The sequence below is a fragment of the Mercenaria mercenaria genome, chromosome 6, assembly GCF_021730395.1.
Source record: "Mercenaria mercenaria strain notata chromosome 6, MADL_Memer_1, whole genome shotgun sequence".
Taxonomy (NCBI): Eukaryota; Metazoa; Mollusca; class Bivalvia; order Venerida; family Veneridae; genus Mercenaria; species Mercenaria mercenaria.
This window is the reverse complement of record NC_069366.1, coordinates 11,296,136-11,323,890: the sequence shown is the minus strand read 5'-3', so window position 1 is coordinate 11,323,890 and position 27,755 is coordinate 11,296,136. Positions and strand designations below refer to the sequence as shown.

The 27,755-nt window shown below is 36.0% G+C and overlaps 2 protein-coding genes across 6 annotated transcripts in view; one reads left to right on the top strand and one right to left on the bottom strand.

Moving 5' to 3' along the window:
* LOC123549662 (uncharacterized) overlaps window positions 1–10,249 on the bottom strand; it is a 28,725-nt gene extending 18,476 nt beyond the window's left edge. Inside the window, exons 1-3 of one of the 5 annotated variants that reach the window (XM_053545106.1) lie at window positions 10,231–10,249; window positions 3,122–3,229; window positions 2,669–2,756 (exon numbers count right to left, since the gene is read on the bottom strand). In XM_053545106.1, coding sequence (XP_053401081.1) covers window positions 2,669–2,756; window positions 3,122–3,191 — 158 coding nt within the window. In that variant the 5' untranslated portion in view covers window positions 3,192–3,229; window positions 10,231–10,249. Of the gene's footprint in view, window positions 1–2,668; window positions 2,757–3,121; window positions 4,049–7,654; window positions 9,684–9,729; window positions 9,749–9,856; window positions 9,974–10,230 lie in introns of those variants that run through there. The other 4 variants (XM_053545104.1, XM_053545105.1, XM_053545103.1 and 1 more) reach the window with 4 other exon arrangements.
* On the top strand, window positions 10,045–27,535 carry LOC123549663 (cytosolic iron-sulfur assembly component 2B-like). Its single transcript, XM_045337928.2, has 6 exons — window positions 10,045–10,154; window positions 17,440–17,608; window positions 20,200–20,279; window positions 22,064–22,189; window positions 24,519–24,564; window positions 26,022–27,535. The coding sequence occupies exons 2-6, from the start codon at window positions 17,488–17,490 to the stop codon at window positions 26,126–26,128; spliced, it is 480 nt and encodes a 159-aa protein (XP_045193863.2). The 5' UTR covers window positions 10,045–10,154; window positions 17,440–17,487; the 3' UTR covers window positions 26,129–27,535.
* Window positions 27,536–27,755: the final 220 nt, after the last annotated feature.

Sequence of the window (27,755 nt, the reverse complement as noted above, 5' to 3'; positions counted from 1 at the left end):
TTTTGTCGGCTGCTAGATGGAGTTTACAAAAACATTACATATTTCTGTAAAAAAATAAATAAATAAAAATAAAGAAAGCAACACACCATTCAGTATCCTTAAATCCAAAACAATTAATGTTAGAAAAAATAAATGATGGAGATACATTAGTAATTTGACCCACTGGATATAGTAAGTCATTAATTTATGAAGTTCTGCAGAAGATTTCAATTAGTTATACCGAATTACAATTCTGTTATCAATACTAGATACCTGCATAGAAAGAGAATAATTTATAGTAAGTTACCAGTAGATCTGTTTGTACCTATTCTACAACATGGACAATATAGCTGACTGGAAGCACTTATCAGCTAGTTGTGTATTGTTTAAACCTTCGTAGTTTTAGGTTTAACTTGTTATGTTAGGTGATTGTCTTATTAATCCTGAAAGGATTGTTCAATGTACATGTACTATATGCATTCAATACCAAGGTTTAACCTGAGCTACACGTTTCTCTTTGGGAAAGCCTGGCTATTTTTAGATTAGCCTTCGCGCAGTGGATTATGGTATTCGTACAGAAATCTGTACGTTTTTAATCGGTTTGTAACTGACTCTGTATTCGATAAGACAGATCAGTGAAACAGACTATGTGTAACAGAGTTAATCATGGTTCTTGACCAGCATACTGAACTAATGTTGATAAGAAGACTGCAAAGTTTCTGAAGTATTCAAGAAAAAGGGATCTAAACGAAAATTTTAAGCATTTTATTCTTCAAATTTTCTAAGCATAATAATGATAAAAGGCATGTGAGAGTAATGTTTCTAAACCCACATATATGATGATGACAAACAAAAACAAGAGCTGTCCATAAGACAGCCAAGCTCGACTATTCGAAATATTGTCACAGAAGCAGGAAAATATTATCCAAAAAGGTTAAATATCAAAAGAGTTTTAAGTTCAAAAGGGGGCATAATTTGACCAAAATGCATATCAGTTATGGGACTTGCTGCTATCAACTAGTTTTATAACCCCGAAGGCACATGTGAAGTTTCAATTCAATATCTGCATTAGTTTTGGAGATAGAAACTCGCAAGTAAAACTTTACCCAGAATTTTCAAAGTCCAAAAGGGGGCATAATTTTCCCAAAATACATGCCAGAGTTATGGGATCTGACCCAGTGAGGTTGGTAATTGATCTAGAAAAAGAAAAAATAAGTTTCAAATCTATATGCCTTTTAGTAATTGCCGTATGTACTTGCACGCAAAACTTTAACCAGGATTTTCTAAGTCCAAAAAGGGGAATAATTTGCTCAAAATACATGTAAGAGTTATGGGACTTGATCCAGTGAGGATAGTAATTGATCTAGAAAAAGAAAAAATAAGTTTCAAATCTATATGCCTTTTAGTAATAGCTGTATGTACTTGCACGCAAAACTTTAACCAGAATTTGCTAAGTCCAAAAGGGGGCATAATTTGGCCAAAATGAAGGTCAGAGTTATGGGACTTGCTGCTATCAACTAGTTTTATAACCCCGAAGACACATGTGAAGTTTCAAATCAATATCTGCATTAGTTTTGGAGATAATAACTTGCATGTAAAACTTTAACCAAAATTTTCTAAGTCTAAAAGGGGGCATAATTTGCACAAAATACATGTCAGAGTTATGGGACTTGACCCAGTGAGGTTGGTAATTGATCTAGAAAAAGAAAAAATAAGTTTCAAATCTGTATGCCTTTTAGAAATAGCTGTATGTACTTGCACGCAAAACTTTAACCAGAATTTTCTAAGTCCAAAAGGGGGCATAATTTGGCCAAAATGAAGGTCAGAGTTATGGGACTTGCTGCTATCAACTAGTTTATAACCCCGAAGACACATGTGAAGTTTCAAATCAATATCTGCATTAGTTCTGGAGATAATAACTTGCATGTAAAACATTAACCAAAATTTTCTAAGTCTAAAAGGGGGCATAATTTGCTCAAAATACATGTCAGAGTTATGGGACTTGACCCAGTGAGGTTGGTAATTGATCTAGAAAAAGAAAAAATAAGTTTCAAATCTATATGCCTTTTAGAAATAGCTGTATGTACTTGCACGCAAAACTTTAACCAGAATTTTCTAAGTCCAAAAGGGGGCATAATTTGGCCAAAATGAAGGTCAGAGTTATGGGACTTGCTGCTATCAACTAGTTTTATAACCCCAAAGACACATTTGAAGTTTCAAATCAATATCTGCATTAGTTTTGGAGATAGTAACTTGCATGTAAAACTTTAACCAAAATTTTCTAAGTCCAAAAGGGGGCATAATTTGCTCAAAATACATGTCAGAGTTATGGGACTTGACCCAGAGAGGTTGGTAATTGACCTAGAAAAAGAAAAAATAAGTTTCAAAGCTATATGCCTTTAACTGATGGCTGTATGTACTTGCATGCAAAAACTTAACCAAGGTGTGACGCCGACGCCGACGCCAGGGTGAGTAGAATAGCTAGACTATTCTTCGAATAGTCGAGCTAACAAGTGTGCAAGCTTTCAAATCTATTGCACTTACAGCTTAAAAATTTTGAAAATATAGCAGACCAAACTTGTCCGTGCAGGCTGATTTTGGTCTGCACTGGTCGCAGAGGCAAAATCAATTGCCACCAGCAGGCTAAAGACTGAACAACACTTACAATAAGCAGTGTAATTGAAAATACCTTGAGACAGCTCTTCTAGAAGGCTTGGACTCAGTTTTACTTTCTTGTGTCCAGGGAGGTAAATCTTCCACACATATATTTCTGTGTCCTAATATATAATCCAAACATATTTGCTTTCATTACATCTTAAAAATGTGATTCTTATGTTATGTTTTATTTTAAGCAAGCTTACATGTACAATTCCTTTCAATGATAAAAATTATTTTTTCTTCTATTAAAAGGCTCACGGACAATTTGATCTGTAACCAAAGAATTCCAAGAATTCTAATTAAACATACAGCCTCTAATCTAAATAAGACAAGAAAAGTAAAGCCTATCAAAATGTCTTGTAACAAAGTTTTTCGAAGTGCACATAAGTTGTGTTCAAAGTTAGATACAGAATTTCAACAATAATCTAGTATTACCATTAACCTATATATTAAAAATCAAGTCAAAAATTGTTAATGTTGATACCTTTGAATTCATGTGTGAAATCTTCCTCAAATGGAACCACAGTATTCCTCACATAGTATCTTTTTGCCATATCACTGATTACAGTCTGGTTTGATATATTCTCTCAGTCTGAAAATGGGCAAAGTATATTGTCAATTAAAATTTTACGAGTAATTTTGAAAAATAACATTTATGCAGACATAATATCATATTATTTTTAATGTTATCCTAGGCTTTTCTCATATATTAAGTTTTTAGGGTTTTGGTATGTGCATTACAAATAACATTTATTCTTTTAAAAAAATTAAACCGCTTGTACATAGTTTTATGACCTGATATTGCATAGATTTTAAACTGTTTCCATTGTGCTACTAAGGATTACCGGTAATCTGAATATTTTAGACAAAAAAACACTTTAGTTGTTTAATGGATTTTTTAGTTTTAGCTCTTGCAGCCCCTAAAAACACTGTCAAGCAGAACCCTTCAAACACTTTGAGAGAGGTCCATACAAGGATGCTAACAAGAGCTGTCAGTGGACAGCGCGCTCGACTATTCTCAGTGCTTGATAGTATAATATAAGCAATGAGTAAAACTTTAACATTACAATAAGCATATTCTAAGTCAAAAAGGGGCCATAATTCAGTCAAAATGCTTGATAGAGTTGCCTCCTCCTTTTTACAGACTGGGGTCATGATGGTAAACAAGTATGCAAAATATGAAAGCAATATCTCAATGGACTTTGAAAATATTTGGGGTGGTACGCAAACTTTAACATTTGTGTGACGCCCACGCTCACGCTCACGCCAACGCCGGGGCGTGTAGGATAGCTCCCCTATTCTTCGAATAGTCAAGCTAAAAACCAAGTTTGGTGAAAATGGTTTTTGTATATTTAGCTCCAGTGGCCCTTAAAGGAGTCTGAGGAGCTCTGAACAACAATATATGGAGTCTACATGTAAAACCATGGTGGATTATTTGAAGTGTGTAAATTTCCATGGAGTTGTGATATGTAGTTAGAGATACTAACTCAATTACAAGAGATCACAGAGTGATCTTGGCGCCCACCAATGTGCCATTTTTGAGTGTTCCAAATTTCAAGACTTACTGACTAGCTCAAGGTCAAATTTCATTTCCGTACACAACACAAATCTATGCAAGTGGTCCAAATTTGAAGGCTGTAGCTTGAGAAATGTAAAAGTAGGTCACTAGGTCAAAATCAAAGTCAAATTTTACTTCGGAATACAAAACTATGCATGTGGTCCAAATTTGAAGCCTGTACCTTCAAAAATGTGAAAGTAGGTTACTAGGTCAATGAAAAGGTCAAAGTTTGTTTCGGTACACAAAACTATGCATGTGGTCCAAATCTGAAGGCTGTAGCTTGAGAAATGTAAAAGTAGGTCACTAGGTCAAAATCAAGGTCAAATTTTATTTCGGAATACAAAACTATGCATGTGGTCCAAATTTGAAGCCTGTACCTTAAAAATGTGAAAGTAGGTCACTAGGTCAATGTAAAGGTCAAAGGTCATTTCAGTACACAAAACTATGCAAGTGGTCCAAATTTGAAGGCTGTAGCTTGAGAAATGTAAAAGTAGGTCACTAGGTCAAAATCAAGGTCAAATTTTATTTCAGAATACAAAACTATGCATGTGGTCCAAATTTGAAGCCTGTACCTTCAAAAATGTGAAAGTAGGTCACTAGGTCAATGTCACGGTCAAAGTTTTTTTCGGTACACAAAACTATGCATGTAGTCCAAATTTGAAGGCTGTAGCTTGAGAAATGTGAAAGTAGGTCACTAGGTCAAAATCAATGTCAAATTTCATTTTGAAACAGGAAACTATGCATATGGTCCAAATTTGATGCCTGTACCTTCAAAAATGTGAAAGTAGGTCACTAGGTCAAAATAAAGGTCAAAGTTTTTTCCAGTGCACAAAATTATGCATGTGGTCCAAATTTGAAGGCTGTAGCTACAGAAATGTGAAAGTAGGTCACTAGGTCAAAATCAAGGTCAACTCATGTCAAGGTTCATCTTGCCCCTCAAAAATATACATGTGGTCCAAGTTTGAATGTTGTAGTTACTGACAAGAACATTTTAAAAGCTTTTCCCTATATAAGTCTATATGAACCATGCGACCCCCGGGGCGGGGCCATATTTAACCCTAGGAGGATAATTTGAACAAACTTGGTAGAGAACCACTAGATGATGCTACATTACAAGTATCAAAGCCCTAGGCTTTGTGGTTTGGACAAGAAGATTTTCAAAGTTTTTCCCTATATAAGTCTATGTAAACCATATGACCCCCAGGGCGGGGCCATATTTGACCCTAGGGGTATAATTTGAACAATCTTAGTTGAAGACCACTAGATGATGTCACATACAAAATATCAAAGCCCTAGGCCCTGTGGTTTTGGACAAGAGGTTATTCAAAGTTTTTCCTTATATAAGTCTATATAAACCATGTGACCCCCAGGGAGGGGCCATATTTGACCCCAGAGAAATAATTTGAATCATCTTGGTAGAGGACCACTAGATGATGCTTCATACTAAATATCAAAGCCCTAGGCTCTGTGGTTTTGGACAAGAAGGTTTTCAAAGTTTTTCCCTATATAAATCTATATAAATTATAGAAATAAACAAAGGGCCATAACTCACTCATAAATTGTTGAACCAGTCTGTTTTTCAGGGGGACACAACTAGGGTACCAATACATCATTCTGACAAAGTTTGGTCAAAATCCCCCCAGTAGTTTCTGAGGAGATGCGATAACGAGAAATTGTTAACGGACGGACGGACGGACGGACGGAATGACGGACGGACGGACCACGGACGCAGAGTGATTTTAATAGCCCACCATCATCATGATGGTGGGCTAAAAATTGCGAGCAGATTTACCACAGACACTGGTCAGCTGGTCCAGTGTGGAATTTTTTGTTAACAAAAAATCCCTTTTTTTTCACACAAATGTACTTTTCATACATTGGTCAAATGAAAAAAAATCGATGACCAAAAATCTGGTCACAGTAGCATATATGCATTCAAAGTATAGTGTAGCTAAAACTTTTCAGGTCAGCGATGTTTATATGCTAGCTGAAATGAATCCTGTATTGAACCTAACCAGAAATCCTGCCAGAAGACTGTCACAATAATTTTCCTGAAATGTCATAGACTCACCTTTACCTTTAAAATATTTCTAATCCATTTTTCTTTTGATCTGACATGAAATAAACAATTAAACCATGCAACAAATTCTAAACACGGTTAGTTATACACATAAATTTCAAATGGGTATGGCTGTCTACAATATTTTGCCTGCCACTGCAGTTTAGTCGAACTCATCAGATGCATACAGTTTGTTTTTATATTGTGACAGATCAAACTACGGTGGAAGCACGCAAATGTCAAAAACTAAAAAGCAGCCACTCAGCGACAGCAAGCTTGTCTAACTGCCATTGTGACCTGATCAGGGTACTCTACATTTTTAAAACAAATAGACTGTATAGAATCGTTATTTGTTGATCTTTTCTGTGAATTTAAACTTAGGTATGTTTTTCATGAACTTTGTTGAAAATGGATATATCTTTAATTCAACAGAGTGGGTGGGGGGGCTTAAATTGAGAAACAACATGTCAAACACCGGGGTGATTAAAACTATTTTTAATACATCTACCGGTTTCGGTCTTATCCAGACCTATCATCAGAATTCATAAATATACAAAATGCTGATCCTGATTTTCAAAATTTTAACCATGTGATATTAACTTTGCTTGACATCATCAGTTTCTATTGACAGTTAAGGTGGTGGAACCTATGCTCGCGCCTCGCCATAATCCTATGCTCGTGATATCTTGATAAATACGCTCTCTGTAGAAGCACAGATGAAAATATTTTATCTTGCTATGTTCAACACCGACCAGTGATGATATGCCTTTACAACAAACACAGTAATAGCCGCATGTGCGGTTTACGTGACGTATACATACTGCAGCCGATACACTTTATATGCAAACTGTTTTCATCGCAAAAATCTCAGACAAATACATCAAAATCACCCAGTCAAAGTTAGTATATCTAAGAAATCATGCATTACATTCAGATATGAAGTATTTTTAAGAGCAACAATGATAAAAAAAATTAAATACATGTGTAAAATCCAAAGTTATGATGAATTTTGCCCAAACTGTCAAATTTGACACACAGCGCAAAAATGGCCGTATTAAGTTTGATCTGAATCATTAATCTTTAGAATGAAGTTTAAATAGTAATATTTATATAAAAAAAAAAGTTTACTCCAGGAAGAATACTTTCATACGATGCAAATATTTACGGTTTTTTATCTTTGTTCTTATAGCGACTTCATTTCTGTAAGAGAAATATACAAATAGAGGCCCATACTATTGAAATTTCATGCTCATTTCTTTTGTTTTTCACATAATAAATGTTATTATAATGTTCTAATTTGAAATTAACTAACTTGAATATTAGTATGCTTGTCTGTTCATTTTTAGCCTTTTGATTTTTTTTCTCTGCTTTAGTTTAATTAATTTAGAAATATAACATACCGTCAGCATAGGTTCCCTTCACTCAGGGCGAAATTTCAAGTTTTTTATGTAAGTCTTGTTGATAGCCCACAAGATGATTAAGTCATTAGTCGAACTAATCCCACGCATACAGTTTGTTTTATATTGTGACAGTCAAACTGTAATACTAATCCGACGCATACAGTTTGTTTTATATTGTGACGGTCAAGCTGTAACATTAATCCGACGCATACAGTTTGTTTTATATTGTGACGGTAAAACTGTAACTCAGCGACAGTAAGCTTGTCTAACTAAGTCACGTAATGACGCACATCAACAACATGTTTCGATAAAAAGGGGATAACTTTATGTTTTTGCACAGGCAAATCGAAGTGGTAAGTTTTTCTTGCTTGTACAAAATACCGCGATCATATAGGTTCCACCACTCTAGATAGTGCCCAGATGTTGCATTTTGACACTGGTTAGGTAACAAATTTATGGGGTTTCGCCTTAACTTAATGGACGCGACCATCTGAAAATACAAGAGGGCCGTGATGGCCCTATGTCACTCACCTGAGTACAGTTGCTTGCTTGAAAAAATTTCTAAGCTAAAGCTTTAAGATCTAGGCCTTCTGGTTTATTTTAAAATTTTTGAAGATTTTCATATGTAAAATCAAGTGACCCCAGGGGCGGGGTCAATTTTGACCACGGGGGTCATGATTTGAATAAATATTGTAGAGGTCCACTAGGCCATGCTACATGTGAAATATCTAAGCTCTAGGCCTTCTGGTTTATTTCTAGAAATGTTTTGAAGATTTTCATATGTAAAATCAAGTGACCCCTAGGGCGGAGTCAATTTTGACCCAGGGGGACATGATTTGAAGAAATTTTGTAGAGGTCCACTAGGCAATGCTACAAATGAAATATCTAAACTCTAGGCCTTCTGGTTTATTTTTAGAAAATTTTTGAAGATTTTCCTATGTAAAATCAAATGACCCCTGGGGAGGGGTCAATTTTGACCCCAGGGGTCATGATTTGAACAAACGTTGTAGAGGTCCATTAGGCAATGCTACATGTCAAATATCTAAGCTCCAGGCCTTCTGGTTTATTTTTAGAAAAATTTTGAATATATTCCTATGTAAAATCAAGTGACCCCTGGGGCGGGGTCAATTTTGACCCCGGGGTCAAGATTTGAAAAATTTTAGTAGAGGTCCACTAGGGAATGCTTCACACCAAATATCTAAGATCTAGGCCTTTTGGTTTTTGAGAAGAAGATTTTTTAAGATTTTCCTATGTAAAATCACGTGACCCCTGGGGCGGGGTCAATTCTGATCCTGGGGGTCATGATTTGAACAAGTTTTGTAGAGGTCCACTAGGCAATGCTACATTTGAAATATCTAAGCTCTAGGACTTCTGGTTTATTTTTAGAATTTTTTTTAAGATTTTCATATGTAAAATCAAGTGACCCCTGGGGCGGGGTCAATTTTGACCCCGGGGTCATGATTTAAACAAACTTGGTAGAGGTCCACTAGGCAATGCTTTACACCAAATATCTAAGCTCTAGGGCTTCTGGTTTTTGAGAAGAAGATTTTTTAAGATTTTCCTATGTAAAATCAAGTGACCCCTGGGGCGGGGTCAATTTTGACCCCGGGGTCATGATTTGAAAAATCTTGGTAGAGGTTCACTAGGCAATGCTTCACACCAAATATCTAAGCTCTAGGGCTTCTGGTTTTTGAGAAGAAGATTTTTAAAGTTTTTCCTTTCGGTTGCCATGGCAACCAGAGTTCAGTATGGAATTCAATTCTTTGAACAATTTTTAAAGAGGAACATCCCTGTGAAGTTTCATCAAAATTGGCCTGGTGGTTTAGGAGGAGATGTTGTTTAAAGGAAAGTGTGGACGGCTGGACGGACGCCGGACGGTGAGCGATCACAATAGCTCACCCCGAGCACTTTGTGCTCAGGTGCACTTTGTGCTCAGGTGAGCGAAAAAACCATGTCAGTTAATTAATGGTTGCCAGAACTATGTATTTTATAGTGCTCAGTTTTTCAGCTGTTTAATTGCAGTTTAGGGGGACACACTCTCCCTCCTCAAGTGGACGAGGACGTGTCGACCATACCATACACTAGATCTAGTAACTACATCCTTATGTTATCTAAAAAGTGACACAGCCTGGCAATTCTGCTGGTAGATACTGCATGAAATAGTGAAATAAATAAGAAAAGTTTTTTTGCATTTTTGCTTACCTATTGCAAATGTCACATGCATGTAAAATAAATAAAACACCGTTTTTGTATATTAAACGAATTTCTTTCCAAAATTTTTCTTTTAATATAAACATATTCAGTAATAATCCAAATAGGGTAATAAGAAAAATGACAGTTGTGAAGGAAATATATAGGTTGCAATAATATCCTGATAAAATATGAGAGTTTTCATTATTCCCATTCAAATACACTTATATAAATTCGGTCCAAAAAATTTAGTTTTCACTTTTCAAAATGGAGTAAAGCGTAACAAATTTATAACGGATTCAAGATTTTTGTAAGTTTTTTTTGTCAAAGGGAAGACCATGTTCCATCTGTTTTAAAATTATACGTAAACTTGAAGCAATTTTAACCTGTACATTAACAAAAATAACTTCAAGTCGACAAAATAAGCAGCAAAATTGGGTTCATGCAGAGGTGCTGTCTACTCTAGGTTGAACGCCACTAAATCATTATGCTCATTTAGGTTACCACACACTAAATTAATTAATAGCTGTTCTTCTTTATGAGAATATGAAACCCCAAATTGTAGTGGTGTTGTATGATCTAAGTAAATTTCCTTGACATTTCCATTACATTCTGTATTGTTAATATGAAAAAGGCAAAGCCTCTGACGAGCGTAACTTAAACGGCAAATAAACTATTCACTGCTTAAAATAATTCCGAGAACCTATTCACTTGAAAAGAAACAAAAATTTAGTGTCATTATACCTGTAACAGCGAATATCATACGTTGCAAAATTTATGGAAAGCCGGTGTCACGGTGACGTCATTACCTGTTTGTGGCGTTCTTATGGCTTTATGCTTATTTATGATATTTTATCCCATTTTCTGGCCAATGCTTGATCTTTTAAAAGAAAATCATATTTTTTACTACCAACTGGAAATCTTTCTTGCATTAATTATTTTTGAGTGATGGATAATATTCAGCAATCAAATGAAGTTCTGTATTCACTGCCAACAAAGCATTTCCTGTGAGCACCTGCCCTCTAGGGACACGCACTTAATTTGTAAAATAATAGCAAAATTGAAATTGCGAACGACAAGAAGAAGAAGAAGAAATTATTTCCATAACATAACTTTTTTAAAAATAAAGACACCTAATGAACATAGATATTGTAACTCAAATATAGAATTTAAAAAAAAACAAACAATTTTCCTGACTTTGACGGAAGTAGAACAAAATGGCGGCACCTAAAATGGCGGCGCCCAGATGACATCACTTTGCCCCATTCGGCACACCTTTGTTATATTCGCTTACACATTGCCGTAAGGCGAGCTACGCGCTCGCTATTATTTCATTACTGGTACTGATGATAAACCCGGACAGATGACAAAGTCAACCACCTTGGAATTATTTGATTGCAATCGGTTATTTATATAATTGAACACACCATCTAATAGCAACCGTGCACTTACAACACCATCTGGTGTAAACAAAAACAAAATTGGTAAATATTCTGTATAAATAAATGATATGCAGTCTCCATAACCTCAGATCCCCTTTCTAAATTCCAGTTTGTTTAGTTCTGCTCATTTGTTTTCTCGTTTAGGGCCAACCCATTATTTTAACTGGGGACCATACGCGGCGATGATACGCCGCTTTTCATGGAATTACACACTAGTGTAGCATTGAAGGTTCCATGTGCACAGCCGTATGAACACATCTGCGGATGTCTCTAAATTGTTTTTTGTACTTTTAATGTGTAAATGTTGAGTCCTGCTCAACCCGGGGCTAGAGGGCGTGGACGGTAGCATGCATTTCCACTACCGTCCATGAACAGGCTCAATCGGGCCGAGCCTGAAACATTTTCGTTTTTGTTGTGTTGGGTGGCCTGTGGAGTTTCCACTTTTTCTATTTACATTTATCTGTATAACAAAATATTTATCCAAAATTACTGGGGAAAGAGGGTGTTTTTTACGCATGCTCACTGTCAACACATAAAAGCCTGACATTGGGTCACATTTCATTATTTGATCCGGAATGACTGTTGCAGCATTTTTGGGAAAGTTTCAATATAATACTGTGAGGAAAATTTTGTAAATGATAAAGTGGTTGAATTTATCATCAGTCAACATTGTACAGTCCCCATTTTACATACCCCTTTCAGGGCCTCAGTTCATGTGAGTTTGCTTACTAAATATAAATTTGAATTATGTAAAGTTTTCAGCAAATGTTAAGCTTTATTTTGATACCAAGTTACCAACCATTGATAACAATTTGCAGAAATAAAAAAGTTACAGGTAAAAAAACCCATTTTCTGTCTGGGTTTATCATCAGTACCAGTATGAAAATGCTACCTACATCATGTACATGTCATGTGATTTCAGGAAAAAAATTGCAAAGAAAGTTAGGAAAATAGCTCTACAGGGCAAAAAACTCACACACATGTGGTCGGTGAGGACTATATGAATCCAACATTATGCGACTACCTTTTTTTTTGCACCATTAATTTTTCCTGTTTAGTGTCTGTATACCTCTAGTGTACATTCCAATAAAACTAATATGAAAAAGGCAAAGCCTCTGAGTGAGCATAGCTTAAACAACAAAGAAGCTATTCACTGCTCAAAATAGTTCGCGAGAACCTATTCACTTGAAAAGAAAGAAAAATAGTGTCATCATACCTGTAACAGCGAATATCTTACATTGCAAAATTTATGGAAAGCCGTTGTCACGGTGACGTCATTACCTATTTGCCGCGTTCATGTGGCTTTAGGCTTTATATTAATGACATTTTTTCCAATTTTCTGGCCAGTGCTTGATCTTTTAAAAGAAAATAATATTTTTTCTATCAACTGGAAATCTTTCTTGCATTATTTTTGAGTGATGGATAATATTCAGGAATCAAATGAAGTTCTGTATTCACTGCAAACAAAGCATTTCCTGTGAGCAAAAGCAAAATTGAAATTATTTCCATAACATAACTTTTTAAAAATAAAGACACCTAAATGAATAATATAGAGATTGTAACTCAAATATGAAATTTAAAAAAACAAAACATTTTTTTTCCCGACTTCGACAGAAGTAGAAAAAAATGGCGGCCCCCTGTCGATGGAGGTTTTTCAGCTACATCACTTAGCCTCATTTGGCACACTTTCGTTATATTCACCTACACATGGCCGTAAGGTGAGCTATGCGCTATTGCTCACGAGCTATGCTCGCTATTAAAAGAAATCATTATTTACTTGTTTCATATAAAATTCAGCTACTTCAGATCCATTTTAATACCGTTTCTAGATTTTCTCTCCGTCATTATGACATCTGTAGACTTACTTTCTGTAAGACTGTCTTATATTTGCTTCAAGAAAACATAAAGAAAAATGGGTGATGAATAATATGCAATGAAATGCAAGTCAACTGAATTCAGGTACCCTTACATTGCGCATTACAGAAAGCAGTCCACCCTTATAAACACCCCTTTGTTTTCAAGTAAAGTAAATATAAGCATGAAAAGTGTCTTATTTTATGTAAAAAACATTCCACAAGTGAATTATTTTTTTTTAATAATGTTCATTTGCGCCCCGTACCACCCCCCACCTCTGTCAAAAAAAGAGAAGAAAAAGGAAAAACAGTCAGGGGTGTAACTGTTTCAAGTTTTGCAGTTTATAACCCATTTGAGTTATTGCTTATACCGGTACATGTACATGTACTTTCATAACTTGTTTCAGTTATTATAAAATATTACAAAGCCCTCCTGTGCCAATTCCTCATTTTGAATGAGACTTAAATGCAATTATTTCCTGAATCCTTGAACTTTTATCTTTCCAGCAAAAAGACTTTTTGAATAACTTACCTGAGTTAACTATATTTTATAACTAATACAGGTTATAAAATGCTTGAATTATGTTGAAAAAGTAACTGAAATAGGTTACATAACTTAAAACAGTTACACCCCTGACTGAAAAAGGGTGTTAAATTGTTTGCAGAGAAGTTGAATTCATGTACCCTCATACATGTCATATTGTCAGCCCACAAAATAAACAAACTACTTCTGTTTTCAAGTAATAATTAACAAGTTGAAAACATGGGAAAAACATGAAAAGTGTCTTATTTTATGTAAAGTACAAGTGAAATAAATTAAATGCTCATTTGGCCCTCAGTTAATGTGCAATTGCATTTCTATTTCTCAGGGACTTCTTTCTATTACATCACGGAAACACGTTTTTGACTAAATTACTCCTATATAACCTATAGGGGGAACTATTTTATTTAGTTTTCGGCAGTTTATGCCGAGCCCGCCTGCGTAAGTGAAGACATAGTTACCAGTACTCAAGTCCAAATGGCTGTTTGGTGTATGTTCGTCCGTCCGTGTATGCATGTGTGCGTCCGTCCATCCGGATTTGTTTGTACGGACCATAACTTTGACTTGCATGAAACAATCTTGTTTATATTTTGCATGAATGATGGAGTGTCATGCACAAACCCCAGATTCCTGTCTCAAAGGTCAAGGTCACAGTTGGAGGTCTAAGGTCATGTCAGATCTTGCCCGGCCCATAACTTTGGCATGCATGGAGGAATCTTGTTTATATTTGGCATGAATGCTAACCTCAGTGAGGTGGAGTGTCATGTGCAAACCTCAGGTTCCTATCTCAAAGGTCAAGGTCACAGTTGGAGGTCAAAGGTCATGTCAGATCTTGTCCGGCCCATAACTGACATGTGTTGAGGATTTTTGTTTTTGTTTATATTTGTCTTGAAAGCTAAACTCAGTGAGACAGACTCTATCTCAAAGGTCAAGGTCACAGTTACCGGTTAAAGGGCGGGCTTGACATGTTGCCCGTGGGCATGTAGTTACCTTTATTTCTCAAAAAACTTTCAGTAAAGACAAGTTTCATTTCAGTGTCATATATGTAAAAGTCAAGAAATTTGCAAATTACATTACACTTACAAGCTATGCATAAATTTTGACCAACATTTAATTTATAGCTTTTTACTGACATAAACTAGAGGTACAGGTAAGCTTGCAGAGTGGACTTGGTATCACACCATTAATTTTCTTTGACTTGCATATATTCTACGGTATGTTGTCTAAACTGAATTGGGTATTTTAAAACATGTTACTCCATGAGCTTTATTTCGGTTTGTATTTCTCACATTGATTACTGGATGCCTAGGAAATCCCTACTGGTTAAGCTAGGCTTTAGTTACTGGATCCAGTATCCACACAGTGGTGTTGGAGACATATAGATTTACTCCTGTCTGTGTGTGTGTGTGTCTCTGTCTGTCTCAAAACTTGTCCGCACTCTTTAAGTTGAACATTTCTCATCCGATCTTTACCAAACTTGAACAAACATGGACGCAGTGGCCGAGAGGGCTATGGACGCAGTAGTTGAGAGGGCTTCACGGAGGTGAAGGCACCTGGTTCGAATCCTGGCTACTTCCATTGCGATGTGTCCGTGGGCAAGGCACTTTATCATGATTGTCTCAGTTGACCCAGCTGTAAATGGGTACCAGCAAATTGCTGGAGGTAGGTATAATTGGTTTTAACTGTTCTTAAAACAGGGTTGCTCAAAAGCTCTACAGAGCTTATGGTAATTTTTTCACAAAGCAACGGTAAATAGAATTTACCTTTACCTTTAACAAAATGTGTTTGCCAGTAAGTCCTCGGCCAAGTTCAATAACTAGCCAAATCTGCCCAGGCACTTCGGAATTATGGTACTTGAATTACCGAAAATCAGCCTTTTTAGCTTGACTTTTTGAAGAAAAAGTAGAGCTATTGCATTCGCCCCGGCGTCAGCATCGCCGTCGCCGTTGGTTAAAGTTTTTGATAAAGTCAAATATCTCTGTTACTATCATAGCTATTGACTTGAAACTTTAAGTAGCTATTTACTATCAAAGTCTACACCAGGAGAAACAATCCCCATAACTCTATTTTGAATTTTGACAGAATTATGCCCCTTTTTAACTTAGAAATTTTGGTTAAAGTTTTTGATAAAGTCAAATATCTCTGTTACTATCAAAGCTATTGACTTGAAACTTAAAATACTAATTTACCATCAAAGTCTACACGAGGAGAAACAATCCCCATGACTCTGATTTGAATTTTGACAGAATTATGCCACTTTTTAACTTAGATTTTTTTTTTTTTAAATTTGATAAAGTCAAATATCTCTGTTACTATTAAAGCTTTTTATTTGAAACTCAAAATAGTTGTTTACAATCAAAGTCTACACCAGGAGACACAATCCCCATAACTCTGCTTTGAATTTTGACAAAATTATGCCCCTTTTTAACTTAGAATTTTTTGTTAATTTAAGTCAAATATTTCTGTTACTATTAAAGCTTTTGACTTGAAACTCTAAATAGTTATTTACTATCAAAGTCTACACCAGGAGACACAATTCCCATAACCCTGATTATAATTTTGACAGAGTTATGTCCCTTTTAAACTTTTTTACTGGCAAAGCTCTAATTCAAGAGTCAAGCACTGAGAAAAGTCGAGCGCGCTGTCTTACGGACAGCTCTTGTTACTCTTGTCCGCACTCTAAGTCAAACTTTTCTCATTTCATCTTCACCAAACTTGAACTGACTTTCTATTTAAATGATTAGGCAGTTGCGGGAGACCTGCGCTTTTCTCAAAAGACGCTCTAGTTTATACATTGATTCACTACATGTATTAAGTGTGTACTTTCTTTTAAAAACTTAGTGCATTATAGTACTGTTAAAATACATAATTATATTTGCTAATTTTATGTTTAAACAAACTATCTTATAGATCTAGTAATTGTTTTTATTTTCAAATCTGATATTTGGGTCTAGCATACCTTTAAATGTTCAGCTAACTTGAGCACATTACGAAGAAACAAGTGAATGGGAGCTAACCCTGTAAGAGAACTAGACTGTTGTCTGGAAATAATCACTTCCCTTGATACACAAAACATGGAATAAAACTAACTACTTATTACCATTCATTATCTGATATAGATTAAGTAGATCATTCATAATTCAAAAACTGGGTATACATAACATATTTACATTGATGAAACTTGTATGATTCTGCTAATTAAGGAGATAGTTCAAACTTTGCATCAGAGTCATAGATGAACAAAGTAAAATCCTGTGAGTTTTTATGCCCCTGGGCATATAGTGACTGAACTGTCTGTACGTCTGTGGGTACGAACTAGATTTGACTGTTTCGCCTACAGCCAACATTAATGACCTGCAGGTTTAGATCATACTCACACTCAACAATCCTTCTGGCAAGACCTGCAAACTGACCTATATATAAATGACCTCGACACTCATATGAACTTCACCTTCAAACTTAAAACTCTAATAAATGATATTTTTGGTCCTACAAGCTACATTAATGACAAGATTTAGTTCATATTCACACTTATCAACATTGTGAGAAGACCTGCAAACTGACATTATGTAGGTGAGTCTGAACTTCATATGATCTTCACCTTTGAAGTTAAATCCTCAAAAAACAGCTTCTTTGGTCATCCATATATACCCAGAGGCATGATTTTGTTTTGAAAATGCAGCTCCTTGTTTAACTCAAAAAGTGTCTGACATAGAATAGTTTTGAAAGTTTCTCTTTATCACTTGTTAATCTTTTCAGAGACAAACATATTACACTGTTTATTCAATGTGATGAGATAAGGCAAGAATGAGTTCCTCCTTGATTAATGCTAATCCTGTTGTGTATGAGAAGACGCGAGAGCGGGAGTGGAGGCCAGAAGATGAAGATGATGATGTACAGGATGAAATAGATGACCGGGAGGTTTTTGGTAAGGTTTGAACTTTGGAACTTTGGTTCTTCATGTTGAACATATCATTTATATCATTTCACCTAAACCAAAAGCACAGAATGGGCTACGTAGATAAGTGTTGACTATTACACTGTTACCAATTGCTTGGCACTCCGGTTTTTAGCTCGACTATTCAAAGAATAGGGGAGCTATCCTACTCGCCCCGGCGTCGGCGTTAGCGTGAGCGTCACACAAATGTTAAAGTTTGTGTACCACCCCAAATATTTTCAAAGTCCATTGAGATATTGCTTTCATATTTTGCATACTTATTTACCATCATGACCTCAGTCTGTAAAAAGGAGGAGGCAACTTTTTCAAGCATTTTGGCTGAATTATGGCCCCTTTTCAACTTAGAATAAATGTTAAAGTTTGCATACCACCCCAAATATTTTCAAAGTCCATTGAGATATTGCTTTCATATTTTGCATACTTGTTTACCATCATGACCCCAGTCTGTAAAAAGGAGGAGGCAACTCTATCAAGCATTTTGAGTGAATTATGGCCCCTTTTCGACTTAGAATATGCTTATTGTAATGTTAAAGTTTTACTCATTGCTTATATTATACTATCAAGCACTGAGAATAGTCGAGTGCGCTGTCCACTGACAGCTCTTGTTGTAAAAGCCAGGTCTTCTGAAAGAATTAGACTGGTATTATATTTTACATGAAGCTTTCTTTTGTGGCTATAGGTATCAAGGTTGTTTTTCTAACACAAAATTATGATATCAAAAAATTGGCGTTATTTATTGAGACACTTAAAGCCCTGCTCTGCGGCTATTCAAATTCTGTTATGTGTATGCAACCCATGATTACAATAGGTAACAGTTAATGGCCACGTGCCACACTTTAGCAAGCAAAACCACAGGTATTTTATATAGAATTTTTTATAAAATAGACTCTATTTTGACAGGCGTCACTGTTCATAGTCAGGATTTTCATGCTTTTTCAGTGACAATTTAAGGTTAAATGGTAGGACTGGAGCAGGTCTTTAAGTAGAAAATGAATGCAAAGTCTTCTCTATAATCGTTCTGAAGCAAGTCTGTCTGCAGATTCCATTTGTGGTATACACTTAGGAAACTTTAAACATATCGATCCTATCTATGCATTTGGAAAATTTATCCAGGATGGTTTTCGTAATGCATACATTAATAAAATATTGAATATTGGTTATAAAGTGGTATTTTTTCTGTGCTAACAGAAGTTTGACTATAGTTCGTATTAGTTTTATTCAGATAAATAAAGATTGTCATTGCCGAAAATAATATCAAAGATCTGTTTAAGTCATTACACTATACATGTACTGGTACTGATGATAAACCCGCACAGATGATAAAGTCGACCACCTTGGAAATATTCGACTTCAAGCATTTTTTTTTATAAAATTGAACACACCATCAAATAGTTTCCAATTACAACACCAACTGGTGCAAACACAAACAAAATTGGTAAATATTCTGTATAAATAAATTCCTTACATTTATTTGTTTAAAAAATGTTTATCCAAAAATACTGGGTAAGAGGGTGTTTTTTGCGCATGCTCACTGTGGAAACATGAAGGCCTGACATTGGGTCACTTTTTATTACTTGATCAGAAATGACTGTTGTATCTTTTTGGGGAAAGTTTCAATATAATAAAACAAAGAAAATTTTGTAAATGACAGAGTGGTCGAATTTATCATCAGTCAACTTTCATACAGTCCCCATTTAACAAACCCCTTTCAGGGCCTTACTTCGTGTGAGTTTGCTTACTAAATATAAATTTGAATTATGTAAATTTTTCAAGAAATGTTAAGCTTTAATTTGATACCAACCATTGATTACATTTTGCAGAAGTAAAAAAGTTACAGGTAAAAAACCTCATTTTCTGTTCTGGTTTATCATCGGTACCAGTACAAAGATGTAAGAATACAACGGTCAGATTTTCCAGTGATAAAAGGTTTAAGTTGATTTTTACATTGCAAAACACTAATATACATTTAAATGACTATTTTTCATGACCTGCTTCACAGATCTTCATCAAGCTTGGGCTGTAGCATCATTATAAGATCTTCTCTCAGATCCGTTCAAAAGTGGACACTCAGCCCCTTGAAGGGGCCCATAAAGCTAAAAATTGAAATACATTTGCATGGCTTCATTTCATGACCTTCATTAAGCTTGGTCTCGATGCCATTATTATAAGATACTGTCCCAATTTTATTCAGATGAGGATGCTTCACAGCTTGGCCCCTTGCAGGGGTCGCCAGAGCTACAAATAGATAAACCGGTAACAACTTCTTTTTATGAATAGCTAAATGGATCATCATGAAACTTAGTCTGTACACCATTATAAGATCCTCTTCCAAATCTGTTGAACAGTTCAAATATTTACATTTGGGCCCCCTTTTAGGGGCCAATAATTTATACAAAACACAATGGTTACTGTTCATGATTCATTGTGTCATACCTATATTCAAGGTTTAACAGTCAAGGTCAGGTGAGTGACTTAGGGCCACTATGGCTCTCTTGTATCAGTGTGCAAGGACATAATAATTATATGGTACAATTTTTCAAGATAAATCTATTGTTTTACAGATCTTATCAGATGTATAAATGACCCAGAACATCCTCTCACCCTAGAGGAGTTGAATGTAGTTGACTGTGATAATGTACATGTAAGTATTGTATAATTGGTTTTATAAACCCCAAAACACATTATTATTAGATTTTTTGTACCAATTTCAATTCCATAAAACCTCCAAAATACAGCAGATTGTTAAAACAAGTTTCTTTTGATAGCGGTAGTGGCAACAGAAATCACTTCACTTTCTGAAAAGTAAATTTACTCCTATTTTTTTTTCATGCAATTTGGAGCACTTTACCTGTCTAGCACATTTGTGGTTCTGTATATCATGCACATATTCAAGGTCAAATAGTCAAGGTCACATGAAATGTAGCAAGTATAGTCAAAATGTATAATGAAATACTGTGAATGCAGTAAAAAGGTTGAATTTTGAAAAAAGAGAGACTTTTTATGCTCCCGAAGGGAGGCATATAGTTTTTGAACCGTCTGTCAGTCTGTCAGTCCGCAGTTTTCGTGTCCAGTCCATATCTTTGTCATCGATGGATGGATTTTCAAATAACTTGGCATGAATGTGTACCACAGTAAGGCGACGTGTCACGCGCAAGACCCAGGTCCGTAGCTGAAAGGTCAAGGTCACACAGACGTTAAAGGATAGTGCATTGATGGGCGTGTCCGGTCCATATCTTTGTCATCGATGGATGGATTTTCAAATAACTTGGCGTGAATGTGTACCAAAGTAAGACGACGTGTCGCGCACAAGACCCAGGTCCGTAGCTCAAAGGTCAAGGTCACACTTAGACGTTAAAAGTCATTTTTCATGAAAGTGCATTGATGGGTGTGTCCGGTCCATATCTTTGTCATTCATGCATGGATTTTATAATAACTACGCACGAATGTGTGGCACAGTAAGACGACGTGTCGCGTGCAAGACCCAGCTCCGTAGGTCAAAGGTCCTAAACTCTAACTTAGGCCATAACTATTCATTCAAAGTGCCATCGGGGGCATGTGTCATGCTATGGAGACAGCTCTTGTTTGGGTTTGTTTACATTTAATTTACTGACCACTCAGAATGGACTAAAGCTTACCTTATTACCAGGTACAGTGTACATGTATATGTTTACCATATTCCCAACAAAATTCCCTACACTTTTAACGTCACCTGAGCATGAAGTGCTCTGGGTGTGCTTTTGTGATCATACACCTTCCATCTGTCAACACTTCTTTAAACAACATCTCCTCTGAAGTCATAGATAAAAGTTGATGAAACTTGGCAAGGATGTTTATTGTATGATCCTCTACCAATGTCATTCGAAGAATTCCAATCTGTCCATTTTATCATATGGCAACCGAAAGGAAAATGTTTTAAAATCTCCTTCTTCAAAACTGCATGGCACAGAATCTTACATATTTTGCCTGTAGAATTGTGTGGTGGTCCTCTACCAAGTTTGTTAGATTATGCCCCTGACGTCAAAACTGGCATGCCTTGGAGTTCACTTGTTTTACAAAGACTTACACAGGAAAAACCTTAAATATATTCTTGTGTAAAACCTCAAGGCCTAGAGCTTAGATATTTAGTATGCAGCATTGTGTAGAGGTCCTCTACCAAATTTATTGAATGCATTTACCTGTTGGAGTCAGGTGACTATAGAGGGCCATCATGGCCCTCCTGTTTTCCATCTTATCATCACAGAGAAAATTGCCTTGTTCAGGTATCCAACTTGTCAACACTTAGCCGACAGTCTAGGCTCAACTAAGCTAATCAGGTGGGCTGCTAGATATATGTATGTATTGGACTATGATATAATCCATGGAATAATCTTCAAAGAATTATGTCTTAATATATGTAATACTATATATGTTATATTTTCATTTCAGGTGAATGATTCTGACAGTACAGTAGAAATTTTATTTACCCCTACAATACCTCACTGTAGTATGGCCACATTGATTGGTTTGTCCATACGAGTAAAACTTCTAAGAGCCCTTCCTCCAAGATTTAAAGTAAGTGATTTTTTATGATAGAAAAAGCATTTCATCCTTTTCAAAGAAATTTACATAAAAATGTTCCGTTTTATGTAGCAGAAACCCTGTTCTGATTGGAGTTGTAAACACTGTGGAATTGTTTGTACCCTCCTTATGTTGTCTGTGACCTCACGAAGCTTAATTTCCTAAGGAAACATGTCTGTGAATACCCATGGGTGCTTTACCACGCTACTCTACATGTCTGACAATGAGTTATTATTCTTTTGCATGCTTATACAAAAAAATATTATTGTTTGTTCTCTGTGCCATTTTCAGCAGAGTTACTGTAAAAACACTGGTCAACAACTTATCAGTAATTTTTCATTTTTGTTTATACATTTTTGTACTTGTTTATTTAAGCTTGGTTATGATGAAAAGTTTAAGCTTTATAATTGAATCACTCTGGAATCCAATTTCTCGAAAAGTCAGCCTTGGTATCTTATGGGAAGGTGTGGTATGACCCCATTTGGGCTTGGACCGAAGACCTCTGGGATGAGTGGCAGTCATCTTAATCACTAGACCACTGCTTTTTAGCTCACCAGAGCACAAAGTGCTCAGGGTGAGCTATTGTGATCGCTCACCGTCCGGCATCCGTCCGTCCACACTTTCCTTTAAACAACATCTCCTCCTAAACCAACAGGCCAATTTTGATGAAACTTCACAGGGATGTTCCTTAGATGGTCTTCTTTAAAAAAATTTCAAAGAATTGAATTCCATGCAGAACTCTGGTTGCCATGGCAACCGAAAGGAAAAACTTAAAAAATCTTCTTCTCAAAAACTAGAAGCCCTAGAGCTTAGATATTTGGTGTGAAGCATTGCCTAGTGGACCTCTACCAAATTTGTTCAAATCATGACCCCGGGGTCAAAATTGACCCCGCCCCAGGGGTCACTTGATTTTACATTGGAAAATCTTAAAAAATCTTCTTCTCAAAAACCAGAAGCCCTAGAGCTTAGATATTTGACATGTAGCATTGCCTAGAGGACCTCTACTAAAGTTGTTCAAATCATGACCCCGCCCCAGGGGTCACTTGATTTTACATAGGAAAATCTTCAAAAATTTTCTAAAAATAAACAGAAGGCCTAGAGCTTAGATATTTCACGTGTAGCATTGCCTAGTGGACCTCTACAAAATTTGTTCAAATCATGACCCCCAGGTCAAAATTGACCTCGCCCCAGAGGTCACTTGATTTTACATAGGAATTAAAATCTTCAAAAATTTTCTAAAAATAAACCAGAAGGCCTAGATCTTAGATATTTAACTTGTAGCATTGCCTAGTAGACTTCTACAAAATTTGTTTAAATCATGACCTCCTGGATCAAATTGACCCCGCCCAATGGGATTACTTGATTGTACATAGAAAAATCTTCAAATATCTAAAAATAAACCAGAAGGCCTACAGCTTAGATATTTGACATGTAGCACTGCCTAATGGACCTCTACAAAATTTGTTCAAATCATGACCCCCAGTGGTCACTTGATTTTACATAGGAAAATCTTCAAAAAATTTCTAAAAATAAACCAGAAGGCCTACAGCTTAGATATTTCACGTGTAGCATTGCCTAGTGGACCTCTACAAAATCTGTTCAAATCATGACCCCCGGGGTCAAAATTGACCCCGTCGCAGGGGTCACTTGATTTTACATAGGAAAGTCTTCAAAAAATTTCTAAAAATAAACCAAAAGGCCTAGATCTTAGATATTTGACGTGTAGCATTGCCTAGTAGACTTCTACAAAATTTTTTCAAATCATGACCCCCGCCCCATGGGGTCACTTGATTTTACATAGTAAAATCTTCAAAAGTTTTCTAAAAATAAACCAGAAGGCCTAGATCTTAGATATTTGACGTGTAGCATTGCCTAGTAGACTTCTACAAAAAAAAATTCAAATCTGGACCCCCAGGGTCAAATTTACTCAGCCCCAGGGGTTACTTGATTGTATATAGAGAAATCTTCATAAATTTGCTAAAAATAAGCCAGAAGGCCTAGATCTTAGATATTTGATATGTTACATTGCCTAGTAGACTTCTACAAACTTTGTTCCATTCATGACCCCCAGGGTAAACTTGGCCCTGCCCCAGGGGTTACTTGATTGTACATCAGAAAATCTTCCAAAAAAATTCTAAAAATCATCAGTTTGACATTTGAAACATGTAGCTCATATTACTCTGGTGAGCGATCCAGGGTCATCATGACCCTCTTGTCTTGATTTCATACTATTAACTAATTCAGCAAAGTAACTGACATTCTTAATTTTAAGAATAATTGTCAGATTTTGAACATGTACAAATGAACATGTATCTTTATCCAGGTTGATGTGAAAATAAGTCCAGGAACCCATGCTTCAGAGGAGGCAGGTATGTGATCATAATTGTTAGAAAACTAGGGCAATATTTCATATTCCTTTCACTACCCAGAACAGAGTTCTAAAAATTCAAGAGTAATCTTCTAATTGTTGTCAAAGGAATAAAAACTGTACACTGTTCTGCTCTTTATACCCGCAGTTATAAATTTACACTAGCAGGTATAATTTTATTACTACCTGTGGTACCTGGAAACTTTCAACCCAAATGGTACGCCATAATACACACTATCCATAATCACACACTGTACACATTTTCCATAACCACAGACTGTACACACTATCCATAACCACAAACTGTACATAGTATCCATTACCACAAACTGTACACACTGTCCATTACCACAAACTGTACACATTATCCATTACCACAAACTGTACACACTCTCCATACCACAAACTGTACACACTATCCATAACCACAAACTGTACACACTATCCATTACCACAAACTTTACACACTATCCATAACCACAAACTGTACACACTATCCATAACCACAGACTGTACACACTATCTATAAACACACACTGTACACACTATACATAACTGCACACTGTACACACTATCTATAAACACACACTGTACATACTACCCATTACAACAAACTGTACACATTATCAATTACCACAAACTGTACACACTATCCATAACAACTGTCAACAGACTGTACACACTATCCGGAACCAAACTATCCATTACCACAAACTGTACACACTCTCCATTACCACAAACTGTACACACTTCCCATTACCATAGACTATACACACTATCCATAACCACAGACTGTACACACTATCCATAACCACACACTATACACACTATACATTACAACAAACTGTACACATTATCCATTACCACAAACTGTACACACTATCCATTACCACAAAATGTATACACTATCCATAACCGCACACTGTACACACTATCTATAAACACACACTGTACACACTATCCATAACCACACACTGTACACACTAACAGGTGATAGACAACTTGTAATATTGGGCTTTTAGCCTGTCCAGTTACATCGTAGCTCTTCTGATTGTGCTGTCTCACTTTTAATCCAGGGGTTATATCACCTTATCAGCTTTAGAAGATGCATATTAGTATATTAAATGGGTTGTTCTTTATCTCTGTTTCATTCATGGAGTTGTCATTAATTAGTAGTTAACTGCAGTTGCAGGTCATTTGAAATTTGAGCTGCACCATGAAAAAACCAACATACTGCGCTTGCAACCAGCATGGATCCAGACCAGCCTGCGCAGTCTGGTCAGGATCCATGCTGTTCGCTAACAGTTTCCCTAATTGTAATAGGCTTTGAAAGTGTAGAGTGTTTAGAGTTTGGTATAAAGGCAGTTTACTAAGCCATATCCAGTGTAGCACTGTGGCAAGAGTTCTTCCATTTTATTCAAATTCAGCTTTATATTGGGATCATTATATACTTTTCAGTTAACAAACAATTGGCTGACAAGGAAAGGGTTGCCGCTGCTCTGGAGAATTCCCACCTTCTTGAAGTTGTTAATCAATGTCTGACGTCTAACAGAACCTCTGGATAAAGAAGCATAATTAAAACAGCATAATTAAAGAAAATTATCATCTTAGAACTACCATTGAAACTGTTTTGCTTCTAGCATGCAGCAGAGAATCCAAATAAACCTGGATCAATAATTGATATACTGAGGTTATAACAGTTCCATTAGTGTTGAAGCTGTCAGCTGCGGTCTGGAATTGTAATGGAAATTCTAGATAAAGAGACCTCAGGACATTATTACTGAAAAATAAAAAAATCTACATCATCTTGGAGTTGTAAACAAGTATTTGTCACGTAATACAAACTCTAGATCAGCAAACTGTATCCAGTGTGTACACAGAACAGTGTTTACAAGATACAAGATACAAATTTTATTTAAAGTCTGTGTTACATATACAGACAACATTAGCTATGTATAGCTATTGACCGACATAACTTCTAGAGTGAATTACTTGACTGTGTAAAATTAATTTAAAAAATATTTTCAAGTACAAAGCATGTCTTACCCACTTAGAATTGTCTATACAGGATGAAATGCTTCTGGCTAATTTGCAGTAAATTGCATTATGTTTCAACTGTTAAGTTAAACCATATTCAGAATATGACTGTGAGCATTGCTGACAACCTAAATTGTTCTATTTTATATTATGCTCCTGGTGCTAATTTATATGAGCCGTGCCATGAGAAAACCAACATAGTGGCTTTGCGACCAGCATGGATCCAGACCAGCCTGCGCATCCGCGCAGTCTGGTCAGGATCCATGCTGTTCGCTTTCAGAGCCAATTGCTATTAGTGAAACTGTTAGCGAACAGCATGGATTCTGGCCAAACTGCGTGGTGCGCAGGCTGATCTGGATCCATGCTGGTCGCAAACGCACTATGTTGGTTTTCTCATGGCGTGGCTCAGGAAACTTACAGAGGAAATTCTGAGTGAATAATCTTGTAAACAAGCCAGATGGAACTAAACATTGTTCTCATTTATTTACATTTAGAAAATCTGAAGAGTATTAATCATTGGTATGTAGACACTTTTTGATTCACGCTCATGTTTATAAGATCTTCCCTTAGAGCTGTTCTGTTACTGAGGATTTCTGTTTTCTGTTTTCTAGAAACTTGTGTGATATTGCTAGTCTTTAGATAAGTTTTCCTCATAATTATAATTATTATGTAATTAAGGTTCATATGAAAGGTTTTGTTTGCTCCAATCAAGTATATTTTACTGTTGTAGAAAGCCTCTTCAGACTATTTCTCAACAATGTTATGTATTCATTTTGAAGTACATTGATGTAAAAAGCATACATATGGTGGAAACGAAACACTTAACATGAACCTTAAGACAGAATAATATTGTGTTATTGCATAACTTGTATCTTCAAATGTAATTGCGTCACATAATATTATTTGTCAGAATATGAATAAATACTAAATTCAGACATTAAACTTTATTTTGACTGTCTCATTTATCTGTCCAAATAGCACAGATAGTGAGGTGATGAGTCTTGTTTATCGGAACCAAGAGCCTTAACTCGCATCTCACCTGAACAGTGGGTCAAGTGGGTGGGAGAGCCAGAAGTACAGGTGGATCAAGGTTATATTTTAGATGTCGTCCAATGTTCACCAGATAACCAAAAATGTCTTGGTATTGAACTCTTT

Bases quoted from the DNA above. Each gene is read 5' to 3' on its own strand.
- LOC123549663 (XM_045337928.2), top strand. From the start codon at position 17,488: ATGAGTTCCTCCTTGATTAATGCTAATCCTGTTGTGTATGAGAAGACG. The intron at 22,190-24,518 runs GTAAGTGATTTT...ATCTTTATCCAG, and splicing joins CCCTTCCTCCAAGATTTAAA to GTTGATGTGAAAATAAGTCC. The intron at 24,565-26,021 runs GTATGTGATCAT...TATACTTTTCAG, and splicing joins CCATGCTTCAGAGGAGGCAG to TTAACAAACAATTGGCTGAC.